Genomic DNA, 15,294 nt, shown 5'->3' on the forward strand with positions numbered 1-15,294 from the left:
TTATGTAATTGATTATAATCCATGACAATAATATGTGGCTGCTGATTTTATAATTGATGTAAATGCAAATTTTATTAGGCTTTATGCCAGCCCAGAAATTTCATTCCACGTTGGTTATTATTTAAAGCTCCTGGGTTTAAATAGTGAAATGATAATATGATACATAGCATATAATGTGCAGGCAGCACGCTATAGAGCAGGAGGAGCTGAGCAGATTGTACATAGTGTCCTATCTGCAGGCAGCATGTTATAGAGCTGGAGGAGCTGAGCAGATCGTACATAGTGTCCTATCTGCAGGCAGCATGTTATAGAGCTGGAGGAGCTGAGCAGATCGTACATAGTGTCCTATCTGCAGGTAGCATGTTATAGAGCTGGAGGAGCTGAGCAGATCGTACATAGTGTCCTATCTGCAGGGAGCATGTTATAGAGCAGGAGGAGCTGAGCAGATTGTACATAGCAGTGATCGGAATTCCAGCTCTTCTGGCTCCTGAACGACTCCCTATTACATGTATAATAGGGAGCTGCAGTCCAGCCAGTACCTCTACTCCACACCACTTTTAACCTGATTGTGTATCGGTTTAAAGGGGGCATGGTGAGTCAGTGGTGGGATTAAGTGAGACATCAGCTCACTGATGGGAGCCAGCTCCTGTTGTTCGCGTAAAAGAGCCGTCTCGTTTGCAAACGACCCATCACTAGTACATAGTGTTCTATCTGCAGGAAGCATGTTATAGAGCAGGAGGAGCTGAGCAGATTAGACATAATGTCCTATCGCTAGACCGCATGATATAGAGCAGGAGTAACAGAACTGTCTATTTATAGAAAGGTCTGTCCATCATTGATACACTGGACTCCTTAATCTGGAGGTAAACCGGATTTAGACGGTCAAAAGCAGTGACAGTGCCTTAATAATTCCCAACAAAACATTTTTTTAATCATTAAGTATTTTTTGCTTATTCTATATAAATTCCAAGAATAATAATCGGTTATCGTTTCCCCTCTTGCCTTAGTCACCCGTCTCATTAAGTAACAGATTATGGAAATATGGCAGTGGGTTCTGCCTCTGGTCCGCAGCCAAACGGCAATGAAAACATCTTCTAATTAGTCCGTGTGTGTTTTGGGTTTAGACGGCGCAATTTCCTACCCTTATGGCAGCGCGGATGAAATCTGCTAATATTACTGTGTAAATGTGTATTCTGTACTTTCCTCCTATGTACAATATGCTGCTTGGGTTTTAATCACACACAGCAATATTGTGCGAGGATTTGGCGAATGTAGTGAAATAGTGGCTTGATGTTAACCAGAAACCGGATAAAGGGGCTCATGTTTATGGCTACATGATGGGCCTGAGGATTATGGACCTGTAAAGGTCCAAAAACAACGTATTTCAGGTGGAAAAAACATCATTAATCAATCGATTAATGATGGTAGTGTGTTTTTTCCACCTGAAACGCGTCAAATTTTCTCCGTAAACTGTTGGAGCCTAAATTCCCTAATTTTTAATCAGCGTAAATAACTGCGTGTGTTCCAGAGACTTCTAAAATACAAAGCAAGGCGTGGCACATGTGATCTGTTTCCAGAAAGAACGTCACTTGCATCAGATTACATCACGACAGTCGTATGTGCACTTGGATTAATCAAAATCGAGATGTTAACTGCATCCGTTACTAGTCCATTCATCTACAATGAAAGATTAGGATAAAAATAATAAATTGCTGATGGAGGTTCCACCCACACTGCGCTCCCGGCCCACACTGCGCTCCCGACCAATCCACGTCCCCAGCTATAGCACACTCTCTTCTCAAAGAGAGAGCAGCAGAAATATGTTTGTCCGATACGTACATGCAAAACACGGATACTTGTTGCAATCACATACAATTGATTGGAAACAGAGTTGCAACCGGCCGAACCATGCCAACAGGCATTCGCATTGGGTTTTAAACACAATGGGGCAGATTTATGAAGCTGTCTGAAAGTCAGAATATTTGTAGTTGGCCATGGCTGCATTCTCACGTGGTGTCTACATTACACACAATCCAACAGCTGAGGAGGGGAGATTTGCCGAATTAGATTGCTGTAAACATTTGACTTAATCCAATGTTAACACATGCATTTACATTGTGTTAACATTGTATTTTGTAAACGCAGGAAAGCGCCATGTAATTAGGCAATTCTCCTCTTCTCAGCTGTTGTATTGTGTTTTCAAACACAATGTAAACACCATGTGTGAACGCAGCCTTAGATACTATAGGGACACATCCTGTTTAAGCCCCATTGGAGAAGTATTTATACATTTGGAGGAAGAATAATAGATGCCACAATGCAGGATTTTACGAAACAATACACTAGACTTCTATGTTTTTAGGAAACAAAGCCTTCCATAAGAAAGTGATTGATACTTGTATAGAATACAAGGAAATGTGACAAAATGCCTGATACAAAGATTGTTTACTATAAATCCGCAGATACAATGGAAGGAATCTAGAACATCCACAGTTTGGAAAGAATTTTTTTTACATTTTCCTGTTTACGTAGACTGGTGCCACCTACAGGGTAGTAGTGGGTACTACAACCCTGTTTGACTCCTTATAGACCAGTCTTAATGATATTATAATATTAGAATTTTTAATTTGGTGAAAGTAACAATTATTATCCATAGATGTTATTTAATAATCATAATAATAACAAGAACATATAATAATGGTAAAATATTCATGATGATGACAATAACGTTAAATAACATGAAATATTAGATTAACAGTTTTATTGTGTACATACAAGCCCCTGCCCACTGCCCATCCTTAGGTTTGGGGGAGGATGAGAATATCTGCTTGTTGTTGGTCTATGTTGTAATGCAGATGGATGAGCATACCCGTGGTGACATTACATATTGGGTTAGGCATATTATATACAGGCGGTCCCCTACTTAAGAACACCCGACTTACATACAACCTCTAGTTACATTACAGTCTGTAATTAAGCTTTATTGTTGATCCTGGTTCTTATGACAACCCAACATTTTTATAATCCATTAGTCATAGAGATCAAAAAAATTTTGACCAGGGTTACAGTTATAAAATATACAGTTCCGACTTGCATACATACAAATTCAACTTAAGAACAAACCTGCAGAACGTATCATGTACGTAACCCGTGTTCAGAAATGCATCCTTTAGTCTTAACTGGAGGATGTAACTTGTGGGGGGTAAGGAGGGTGCTGTCAGGAGTGCACTAATCATGAGGGGAGTTGAGCCTCTTGCCTCAGGCAGCAAAATAGGTTAGAACAGCAGGGGCCCGATCACCTGCTACAAAACAGAACCTGACACTTAAGAATGTGTCCCATCCGATGTCTTTAAGGCAGTGAGACATTGCATGGAGAACCCACTTACCATAAAGATATACTACTGGTTTGGGAAGAGGGGGGGGGGGGTCATTCTATAACTCACCTCTGGCAGCAGAGAGTTTAGGTTCACCTCTGTTTGTGGTTCCATCTGGGTGCAGGAGCTTCAGCATCTTGTACAAAGAGACCAATACTATGAATAATACTCTATGGCTGTAGGACCTGGTACAGAATATGCACAGCTTCAGGTTAGGCCTCTGCTGAATGTCCTTGTTTCATAGCGATACATTAGAGATAAGTGACAATTCACCCATCATGTGCTGCTTATTGTTGCTCTAAAACGAAGCCTGATCCTCTCCTATCCCACTGTTCCCTAATATTATATTAACCATTTGATTGTCACAGAGTTGGACATGAATTGATAGTTCCTCAGGTATTCATGGTTCTTCTGTCTGACCCTTCCTTTTTGTTTATTTTTAGAATTGCCTGCAGGATGGGAGAAGATTGAAGATCCTGTTTACGGAGTCTACTATGTAGAGTAAGTAATAGTCATCCATAGGCTGGAATACAGGGATGTAAAATCTCGGAATACAGGGATGTAATAGGCTGGAATACAGGGATGTAAAATCTCGGAATACAGGGATGTAATAGGCTGGAATACAGGGGTGTAATAGGCTGGAATACAGGGGTGTAAAATCCTGGAATACAGGGGTGTAAAATCCTGGAATACAGGGGTGTAAAATCCTGGAATACAGGGGTGTAAAATCTCAGAATACAGGGATGTAATAGGCTGGAATACAGGGATGTAATAGGCTGGAATACAGGGGTGTAAAATCCTGGAATACAGGGGTGTAAAATCCTGGAATACAGGGGTGTAAAATCTCGGAATACAAAGGGTGTAATAGGCTGGAATACAGGGGTGTAAAATCCTGGAATACAGGGGTGTAAAATCCCAAAATTACAGGGGCGTAATAGCCCGGAATAAAAGGGGCAGAATAGCCTGGAATAAAAGGGGCGTATTAGCCCGAAATACAGGGGTGTAAAATCCCGGAATTACAGGGGTGTAAAATCCTGGAATTACAGGGGTGTAAAATCCCGGAATTACAGGGGTGTAAAATCCCTGAATTACAGGGGTTTAAAATCCCGGAATTACAGGGGTGTAACCTGAGGGGGTGCTGTCACAAGTGGGCCCAAGAGAATTAGGGGACCCATAAGGTGTCACTTTCCCATAACTCTAGTACTATAATCCAAACATTATAGTCGGGGGGGGGGGGGGGGGGGCTGGCACTGGGATCCATCAGCTTCAAGTTACACCACGGTCTACAGCTATAACCTGTATTTATCGTATATTTGAGAATGTTATGGGATGAGATCCAGACTTTGACCATCAATAGGGTATAGTATTGAGGGGGTAAGGCGGGTGCTGTCAGGGGTGCACCAGCCATGCGGTGATTTCAGCTTCTTGCCTCAGGCAGCACCACCTGCGGCAAGACGAGGGGAACAGCAAGGGCACAGTCACCTGCTACAAAATCAGAACTGCCCCAGATGGGCCCCAATATACTATAATATATTATAACATTATAGAATTATTCCCAAAAACTTCACCACTATCAGGTAGATTCAACTAAGCTGCAGTACCAGACTCGGCCTATGGGTAAGAGCGGTGCTGTTTCTATAAATAAATAAATGAATTGACGAAATGGAGAAATGTAGTAATCCAACACATCCAGTAGACATGAGGGTGAGCATGGTGGCTTGGTGGTTAGCACTACAACCTTGCAGCACTGGGGTCCTGGGCTCAAGTCCCATCCAGGTAAACATCTGCAAACTGTATGTGTTCTCTGTTTTTGTGTGGGTTTCCTCTGGGTCCTCCGGTTTCCTCCCACACTGCAAAACATACTGGTAGGGTGATTAGATTGTGAGCCCCATTGGGACTGGATTTGGCAAACTCTGGCAAACTCTGTGCAGCGCTGCGTAATCTGTGTGCGCTATATAAATAATAAGACCTAAATGTATTCATAGAGAGTTTTCACTTATCTGACTGACTCTATAGGTAAGTGTCCAATACTTGAGGGTACATCTACAGGGATATCCAGTGAGTGGGAGAGTTGGGGCCCAAAGGTTCCCTGTACTGGTTCATATGGAAAGGGAAACCTGCCCATGCTTAGTCTTTGCTCCATTCGCTATAAGCAGGCCTAAGTCCTGCAGACTGGTAGAACTCTTCAAATTTTTTGGGATATCTTGAGCTAAGGAAGGCAGTCTCTTTTCTGACTTCTTGTGTATGTAGACAGACGTCTGATACTCCACACCATCCACAATTCTTCGAGTCGAGTTGGGCCGGAACCTTAGCACATCTATTTTGGGATATGTAACGGCCCAAGCCCATGGAAACTAATGTATTCAGCTCCCCTAAGCCAGGCTCATGTTAGTTAATCTGGCCTACAAATGGTTTGCGCTTCTTATCCCAAACCCGGTCTTGTGCCATGGCCCTCCCGAAGTCATACCATGGCCATGTGGGTTATCAATCTAGCAGATGGTTATTTTTATCACTTTGTAATTGTTTGTTAGATTTTTTTTTTTTGTTCCTCTTACGGCTGGATAAACATCCTGACAATCCACGTCATGTGTGTGTAGCTGCCTCAATGGATTCCTGTCCTTCAATAGAAGCGGTCAATGACGACATTGTCTTCCTTTACAGCCACATAAACAGGAAAACACAGTATGAAAATCCTGTCCTTGAAGCCAAACGCAAGAAACAGCTTGGACAACAGCAGACAGAAGGTAAGTCGGTCTTTGTCTCATAGGTCTAAACCTTCATTCATAAATGGGCTTTGTATTACCAATTTTTCCAATGTGAAAGGGTTTTACGGTTTAGAAGAAGTGCTGTAAGGTAAACGGAGGTGTTGATGGAGATTATGTTGCTGTGCAAGACTTATCTATTTGCTGGAGGACCCATGACATCAGTATTTTACATAGACGACCCATTGATCTAGATCAGAACCTTGTAATACTTCTCTTCTCCTGTGGAGGTGCTGCAGGCAAATTGAACACCTGCTGTAGGTTCTGTTGTAGATAACATCTGATCTCTTAGAGCCCAAACCATGGAACGTAGTAGCTTATCATAGGGGACCTTCTTTAGATCTGATCAAGCCTTAAATTGTAAGAAAGGGGGTGTATACCCAGCCCCTGAATGTCTGCAGTTTTGTAAAAGTTTTTCTTAATTATACATGGGGAAACTTTTTATGATTATAAGCTCTAACAACGCATAAGGTGAGTATTAAAAACACATTAAAATCTGTCTGTATCTGTGATATATATAATTAGAGTTTGTGTCTGATACTTTTGCAATAGATGTAAAAAAAAAATAATTAAATAAAAAAATCTAAAGATGATCCTGAATTTGCGGGTGAAAATAAAAATCTATAGACCGTTGGCAATTTATGTAAAAAAAAAAAAAAATGAACCGCTAAATCTACAGAATATTTGGCATATCCTAAAAATGAATTAAAAAGTTACAAAAAAAAATCTATAGAAGATTTTTTGTTTTTTTTTACTCCCCCCAAAAAAGTGACTAAACCTGCAAACTATTCTCAATTTGTATAGAAAAAATGTCAAAAGCTGTAAAATGTCAATTGACTATGAAGTTAAGAAAAGTCAAATAATTTAGTACTGTACAGAATTGTCTTAAAAATTGTCTAAAAAAAAAAAACAATAACAGAATAATAAATAAAACTAGGAAAATTTTCCAATTTGCCTAATAAAAATCAAAGTAATATAGAAAAATAAAAAAAAATTCTCCAGAATTCTCTTTAATTTGCAGAAAAAAAGTTACGGTATGTAAAAAAAAAATATAGTGTTTTTTAGTGTAAATTGTAGATAAACCTAGGAAAATGTTTCCAATTTTCCTAATAAAAATGTAATCAAAGTCAAATGGGAATTTTTTTTTTTTTTTTTCGGAATGCAGAAAAAAAAATTCTGGTATGTAAAAAAATTTAATTGTGTTTTTGTAAATTGTAGAATTTTTTTCCCCAATTTTTCCTGTGAGGACTGGAGCTAGGCAGCACTTCCCATCTGCGGCGTTTGGCTGCTGTCGTACGTCAGTGAGAGATACTGCAGTCTGGAAGTTTTATTAAGTCTTTGGCTGCATTTCGAGATGTTTTTGCAGAAACAGCAGGACCTGTGCTCCGAGGACTGTGAGCCGAGTGATTTCGGATGCGGCTGCTGTGTAAGGAAGGTGTAATTGTAGTGTGTTTGAGCAGAGACTGCTAAGCTTTGCTTGCTAAGGTCACCCTGAGTGCAAGATCCACAGGGGGGCACCCTGAGACAAATAATCTACAGCGGAGAGGGAAGGAATCGCACGTCTTGTGCGAGGACGGAAAATACAGGATGAAACCCCTTGATGCCAGCATTGATGGGCACAATTTGCTTTTGCACATGTACCACAACCCTGATCCGATCTTACATGTTCGGCATCGGCACGGATCCAAGCCCTGCTTTCCCGTCTGTGTAACTAGAACTCCCAGCAGTGGATAATAAACAGTAGTACATGGCAAACAAGTGACTTTGCTGTTCCATCCTGGTATCCAGGAAGTGTATGTAATAGGATAAGAGAAAATCTCTATTCATCATCATCATAATAATAATAATAATTAAAAAAACACATGAAAGAGAAGTTTAAAAAAAAAAAAAATCACCAAAAATTTTAGGCATAGGAAATTTAAGAAAGATTTTTTGGTAATTGAATTTGTCTTGTTCAACGGTCATGTTTTTAAGGGAACCTGTCACCACATTTCTTACAAATACGGCCAGTGACAGGTCCTGTAGAGCCAGATTAACGGACACCCCTTTTTAGGTAAAAATTATTTCCATCACATCCCCACAAAAATCAACTTTGTCCTCTTACCTGGCATTCAGCTGAGAGTCAGAGGGGATGTGGCCTCTTTGGCCAAGTCCAGCAGCTCCTCCCATTGTCCCATATCTCTTCTCAGCATTTAGCACTTCATGGCATGTGATGTCATCTAAGGTCCTTTAACCACTAACAGTTTTAAAATTCACCCCATGTATGTATCTGATCACATGATATTACAGCATGCCTCCATGTACTTCTTGTGCTCCATGTGCCTCCACGGAGGCATTCTGTTATTTCATGTGATCAGATACATCCCCGGTGGGCTTTCAAAGATATTAGTTATTAAAGGACCTTCGATGACATCACCCTGGTCACATGACATGAAGTTTTCGTTCTGTAACAAAGCTCTCTAGCAAGGTCACCATAATAATAAGTAAACAGAGCTGTCTATGTCTGTAGTTGAATATTAGCAGATGGTCCCTAAGTACTAGTCCATACAGCAGCATGTCCTAGCAGTGAGACCTGTCAATCAGGAACAAGGAGGCAGAACAATGCAAGTAAAATTTAAAATGCAGGACTCCATTAATATAATTGGACTCACCTTGCATATAAGCTTTTAAACTTTAAAATAAGTTTTCAACCTTGTTTTTTAACATTGCAGCCATGGAAATGAACAATTCGGGATTAGCGGAATGCTTTTTAATCCTAATTTTTATGAATTATTTTTTTTTAAGGAGGGTTAATTTGAATGACAGGTTCTCTTTAAGGGTTTACGTATGCAAGCTATTAGGTTCTTCCGTGGTTCCTCGCTGATCCTTGAGGATTAGACCACAGGGATGATATGACTTATACGACACCTGATTGCCGCTGTAACGTCACTGCTTAGGCCCATTGATTGGTCTCCACTGCTACTTTTTGAGTGCTCTGTGTCCTCCCTGCGGCGTAGTAAACAAAGATCAGCGGAGAACCTCGGTACCGTCAGCGAGGGATCTAAAAGGTCAGCATGCCTCTCTTTGTTGATTTTTGCCTTAGCAATGCTGTTTGTATAGAGCTTTTTAAAAATGTTAGACATTTCCTTTCAGTGATTTGATGCGTTCTTACGATAGGAAAAAAAAATCTTTACGATGTAACTTATCTGTGTATTTGAGGATTGGTTCGTTATGCCTAGTGCAGGGCCTAAGGGGCGGAGCATGACACATGATTTTTTTCAAATCCTTTTGTCATGCCACGCCTTTTTTTGCCCATTGTGTTTTTTTTTTTAAATTTCATTTTTTGCCATCTGATGTTTTACAGCAACAGAGTGGACAGGAGATCACCCACCGCTTGCACCTCCACCAATTACTCTTCCCAACAACCTCACACCAAAAAAGAAGGAACAAACAAGAGACCCTTCCCATGGTAATTATAAGCTGATAGAAAATACTAAGCTGTGATATTTGGAAATAGTAAGGGTAAAGCTATATTGGGTTCTGAGGTAGAGGGAACACCTAGGCCCTGGTAGCTTAAGGGGCCCAGGCCCAGACCCAGATACCGGTGTAATATAGAGTACATGGTGGGTGGGGAAAAGCATCAAGGTAATTCCATCTTAATTTTATGATGGTTTTTGTTAATTTTATCATTTCAGTTAAACCATTCTTCACAAGAAACCCATCCGAATTAAAAGGAAAGTTTATTAACACAAAACTGAGGAAAAGCACCCGAGGTTTTGGATTCACTGTGGTCGGTGGAGATGAACCGGATGAGTTTCTTCAGATAAAGAGCCTGGTTCTTGACGGCCCTGCAGCATTGGACGGCAAGATGGAAACTGGTATGGTTCTTAATATTATTAAATCATTTGGATTGTCCAAGTTTTTGAGTATAATTTTAATTTTTGTGTTGTCTGTTTTTCCCCTATCACAGGTGACGTAATTGTCAGTGTAAATGATATCTGTGTACTCGGATATACCCATGCCCAAGTGGTGAAGATCTTCCAGTCGATACCTATCGGTGAAAGTGTTGACCTTGAACTTTGCAGAGGGTATCCGCTTCCATTTGACCCTGATGATCCCAACACAAGTCTGGTGACCTCAGTGGCCATTCTGGATAAAGACCCTATCATTGTCAATGGACAAGAGACTTATGACTCGCCATCCAGTAACAGCAGTAAAACTCGAAAAGCCAATAACTTGAAGGAGACAAGGCCAAGCAGCCCCGCAGACGTATCTTTGAATGGTACCCATGGTTTCACCAATGACACTGTCTCTTTGGCTTCCTCTATAGCAACACAACCTGAACTTATTACAGTGCATATAGTTAAAGGGCCAATGGGATTTGGCTTTACCATAGCAGATAGTCCTGGTGGTGGTGGCCAGAGAGTGAAACAGATTGTGGACAGTCCTCGCTGTCGTGGCCTCAAAGAAGGGGATCTCATTGTGGAAGTAAATAAGAAGAATGTGCAGACTCTTACTCATAATCAAGTTGTGGATTTACTGATCGAATGTCCAAAGGGGAGTGAAGTAACTCTGCTGGTGCAAAGAGGAGGTAAGCATTGTATTCTAGCTGCAGGCATATTGATCTAGTGGAGACATTATTGCATAGAGTCTCTTCCATATAAATCATGCTCAATGTTTTGTGAAGGACATCAATTAATATTTATATCCATTGAGAGGTCTTATGGTGGCCATATGCATGAGAGACTGATCCTATGATCGACGTGGTAGAGAATGCTTTCTCCGAGGAATAAAGGTTAGGTTATTACCTATATTTATTGCTATAAAAATCACAGCTGGTCGTGATATCTCCTGACCCGTTTTTGAGCCAATACCATATTAGCAGATGGGACCAAAGCTTTGAATTTTGTAGCTTAAAGGGAACCTGTCACCTTTTTCACAAATACAGCTAGTGGAAGGTTCCAATAGAGCTCTAGTTATAAACTTGCCTGGTATCTAGGGATCTATAGAGCGAGTGGAGGGACATGACCTAATGTCATGTGACAAGAGTGACCTCATCATAGGACCTTTAGCCTTTTAACATTAGCAAACTGTACTCTATGCACATATCTGACCTCATAAAAAAATCACAACATGGCTGCATGGACTTCTACAACTCTTTATGCGGGCTGATGTTATTTCATGAGATATATACTTGGTGTACAGTTTGCTATTGTTAGAAGGCTGAAGGACCTGCAATGATGTCACCCTGGTCACAGTACATTAACGCTGCATGCAGAGAAAGCATGGGGAGGAGCTGATGGATTCTGCTTGAGGCCGTGCCCCCTCGACTCGCTATAGAAATCCTTGGATATGGGAGAGTCTGAGGGGTATCCTTTAGTTACTAGGGGTCTACGGGAACCTGCCTCTAGCTGTATTTGTAAAAAATGTGGTGTTGGGTTCCCTTTTAAAGAAACCTTTCGAAATACACTGGAGGATCAGACTTTAACGTGTAGTCGGTAAAGATCCAACACTGAAGCCTCTCTCATAAAAACTTCCATTATCATGAGGTATTGTTTTAGGTGTTCAACTTGTTGTTGGAACCATCCTGATGATGCACATTGGTTTATATGTTTTTCAAAAAACCAAATCATCTCATGCGACACGTTCTTAGACCCACGTATTATGTCTGTACCTAAATACCTAAAAGGGCATAAGGGTGTATGCGATCACTCGTTTTGTGGTGCTTAGCACTGGAAAGAAGCGTCTGTCTTCCTTCCCCATTGGTTGTATCTGGTATTGTAACCCATCCCTATATAAGAAGTAAGATCAGGCACAGAAAAAACACTCTCTTTTCTAATACTGAACATCCCCTTTAAATCTATATGTTATCTGTACTGCAGAATCTTATGACCTTAAACACAGAGTTTAATTAAAGTATATGAATAAATGCAAGCTTTCAGTTTTCCAGGCCATTCTGTTATTTGGCAGGTTTATTGAAAATGCTTTTCACTTTATTGCCGGTCTTTTGAATATTGACGGAATGGAAATGAAACATTAGTAGTTAATTGGATTAGTGTGAATGGTGGTAAAGCCGAGGATTGTTTTTAAGCACTAGGAGCAATGGGCCAGAAAATGAAAAATATGTCTAGGGTAAATAGAGAATTGAACCTTCTATAGGAAGCTTAAAAATAATACAATATATTTAATATATATTTATTTTAGAGGTAGACTTTATAGTTCCATACATCTTCCTTATTTCCAGGACTTGATACCACAGTTCATGTGATGAGTTGTCCATAGCATTGACATCCCACTAAGATAAATGGTCTTGGGGTCTATTCCGAGAGTTGGAGGGATGGTGGGTATATGGCAATGTTTGTAGTCATCGGTCAAGCCTAGCTTTTATGTTAACTTCAGCTGAATATATTGTCCCACTAAGATTCTAAAATTTGCTGGATGTAGATTAAAAAAAAAATATAAAGTTGTATGAAGGTGCATTCCTTATATATCTTTTAATGCATCCCGAACATCAGCTTATATGGGCAAACATTCAATTGACCCATAGAAAGTGTTAATCAAATTAATATGTAATGATTTTGTAGACTTTGATTCCACCGATGCTGGCTCAACGTCTACCCTACCTTAAGAATCGAATAATGGACGTTTAGGAATGGACTCTGGTTTGATCAAGAGCCAATGCTAGGATTCATTTCAGCCAGATCAAAAAATCTGCTTGTTTCCTGTTTATATCTGACCTGTTGGCACCATTGCCCCAAGTAGAGAGTATTCTGGTTCACCAAGATGTATGGGGAGATATTGACCATGAGAGGTGCTACATCATCATGAATAAGGAAACATTTGGGGACACCTTTAAGTGGTGGTAGATCAATTGGTAAGATTTGTATGTTCTACCTGAAGCCTTTAAAGGCTTTGATGATTTTGATAACTAGAGAGTAGACATGAGCTGATCTGGGTGTGGGACACCACTGGCCAATCAAAGTCGTGGCTAGTTGCTGGGGGTGTCTGGGCGTATGGTGGATTGTCTGAACAAAATGTCCGTGTCGAACGGGCAACACCTCAACAGGAAGTTCAGGTCCGCTCAACTCTACTGGATAGTTCATTGTTTCATTTTGGATTAATCTTGGAGAACCTATGGATTGAGACGGGACTCATTTTTTTTTCACTTGATGTGGATTGGGCAAGACAAGTGAGGAGTGTTGGATTTCAATATGCCTGACCTATTGGTTCTCAAGTGAGCTAAGCCATGAAAAGCACAGTTAAACAAGGGCTTATGTAAAGGGTTCATTGGTTGTATCGATAATGAAGCCAATACCAGACACAACCCATGAACTGGTGCGGTACTGTTTTTGGAAGAGGGCAGCAATTTCTTATTTGTAATCTTAAACAACCTCTTAAATTCTAAGTGTGCAGATTAAAGGGGGAAGGGTATCGGGAAGTGGTAGTCATCTGCCAACAACTATCTAGGCCAGATGGGGGCAGTTAATTTTCGCATGGGACCACATGAGAAATTGGAATGGTTTAAGAGGGCCAGACTAATATACTTGGTTTTACCCAGTACCTGTATACAGTATATAACCTATCCCTACAGAAAAAATTGTAAATAAAACATTACAATGATTCAATGAAAATATGGAGGACCTAATTATATAATTATTTTATGATGGGGAGCTAAAATGTATCAACAATCTCATGGGCGCCGGTCAGAAAGAGAGGGCCGGATGTGGAGCACGGGCCACACAATGTCCAGGTCTGATCAAGACTGAAAAGCCCACTTAATGTTCTCATTGTTCATCGTTGTGGAAGACTACTTTTCCGGATAACAGCTGTATTGCCCGTATACACTATATAAAATCAAGTTTGCAAGTTCTTCATAAAAGCGAGTGTTTTTCCTATTTGATGTATTTTGCAATGGATACCAAGTGTGCAAATTATTGTGGCACATGCTGCTTTCTTCCGCTCTTAAACTCTTCAGCGTTTTATCACTGTGCCGCAGCGCATTCGCAACATGAAAGAGCAACACGGTTTGCCGCTCCCGTCCAGCTGAGCCGCCTCCTTTTATACAAGCAGCAGGTTGTACCAAGCAGTAGTGAGACCCGGACCCCATACCTGCTCAAATCAAAAGTCCTCCGTAGACTTTTGATTGTTAAATGGCAGACTTTACACCAGTGATACATGCTCAGATTTATTAAATTAGCTTTAAGTTGGCTTTATATTTATTTCATAGATAGAAGATTTCTTGCTGGTATATAAAATGTTTATTCCTGCCTCTGACTGGGTGCCTTGTATAGATAGTGTAGAGCCTATTCATAAGGATCCAAGTGTTTTGTTAAGAAAGCTGGTTCTTAGAGAGTTCTCTCAGAAGACATAATTTAACTATACATTCGGCATGAATAGTCAAAATACCTGGAGCCCCCTATTATGCTCAGACTGCCACCATTACTTCACCTCTGCCAATGTAACACCCCCCCCCCCTTTTCAAAAATGACTTCTGGAGGAAGGTGAATTATATGCCCCCTCCATTGTCCCCGTTACGGATGACAGTGGAGAAGAGCGGTGCGTCTATGACTTGGATGATGTCGATGACCATTTAAGGAATCGGTAAAGGTTAAAGGTGAAGTCAACAGTGAAGAGTATGGTATATGTTGACTGTTCATGCTTCATGTATAATCAAATTTTTTTTTTTTTTTTTGCGGTGATGAGTTGCCGTATCCGCAGTCAAAACTTGTCCATGTAGTGATTTTTTTCCCTTCCATGTCTACGTTTGAGAAGATCAGTCCACGATAGGCACATTGTGCATCATCCAGCAACTGGATACACTCTGCAACAGTCTCGTAGTTTTTCTGCTCTGACCCCACAGGGTAAATTAAGTACTGCAAACATTTGTCTCCAATTGGCTCAAGTCTCAAGTTGACCTTGCTTCTCCATCCCTTTATCAGATACAATATAAGGTTCCGGTTGTGATCCTTTTGACTAGCCAGTTATGGGAAAACTCCTTTAGACCTTTCAGTTTCATTGCTGTATCCACCCACTTGGCCTATTTATCATCCCCCTGGCCTCCATGGTACCATAGCGCACACAAATTGACGAATACTGAGATTCCAGCTAAGAAATTCAATGTCTGCACGTCTCATGTCTGTCTACGCAGCCAGGCTTCAGCGTGCGCTCCCAATCCTTAG

General features: G+C 40.6%; 1 protein-coding gene across 9 annotated transcripts in view; it reads left to right on the forward strand.

The window, feature by feature from the left end:
- Positions 1 to 15,294, forward strand: part of MAGI1 (membrane associated guanylate kinase, WW and PDZ domain containing 1) — a 351,260-nt gene that overhangs the window by 282,737 nt on the left and 53,229 nt on the right. For all 9 annotated transcript variants that reach the window (XM_072127798.1, XM_072127802.1, XM_072127795.1 and 6 more), the window contains 5 exons: positions 3,818 to 3,875; positions 6,036 to 6,118; positions 9,480 to 9,584; positions 9,811 to 9,993; positions 10,086 to 10,706. In XM_072127798.1, coding sequence (XP_071983899.1) covers positions 3,818 to 3,875; positions 6,036 to 6,118; positions 9,480 to 9,584; positions 9,811 to 9,993; positions 10,086 to 10,706 — 1,050 coding nt within the window. The remainder of the gene's footprint in view (positions 1 to 3,817; positions 3,876 to 6,035; positions 6,119 to 9,479; positions 9,585 to 9,810; positions 9,994 to 10,085; positions 10,707 to 15,294) is intronic.

The sequence above is a fragment of the Engystomops pustulosus genome, chromosome 10, assembly GCF_040894005.1.
Source record: "Engystomops pustulosus chromosome 10, aEngPut4.maternal, whole genome shotgun sequence".
Classification (NCBI taxonomy): Eukaryota; Metazoa; Chordata; class Amphibia; order Anura; family Leptodactylidae; genus Engystomops; species Engystomops pustulosus.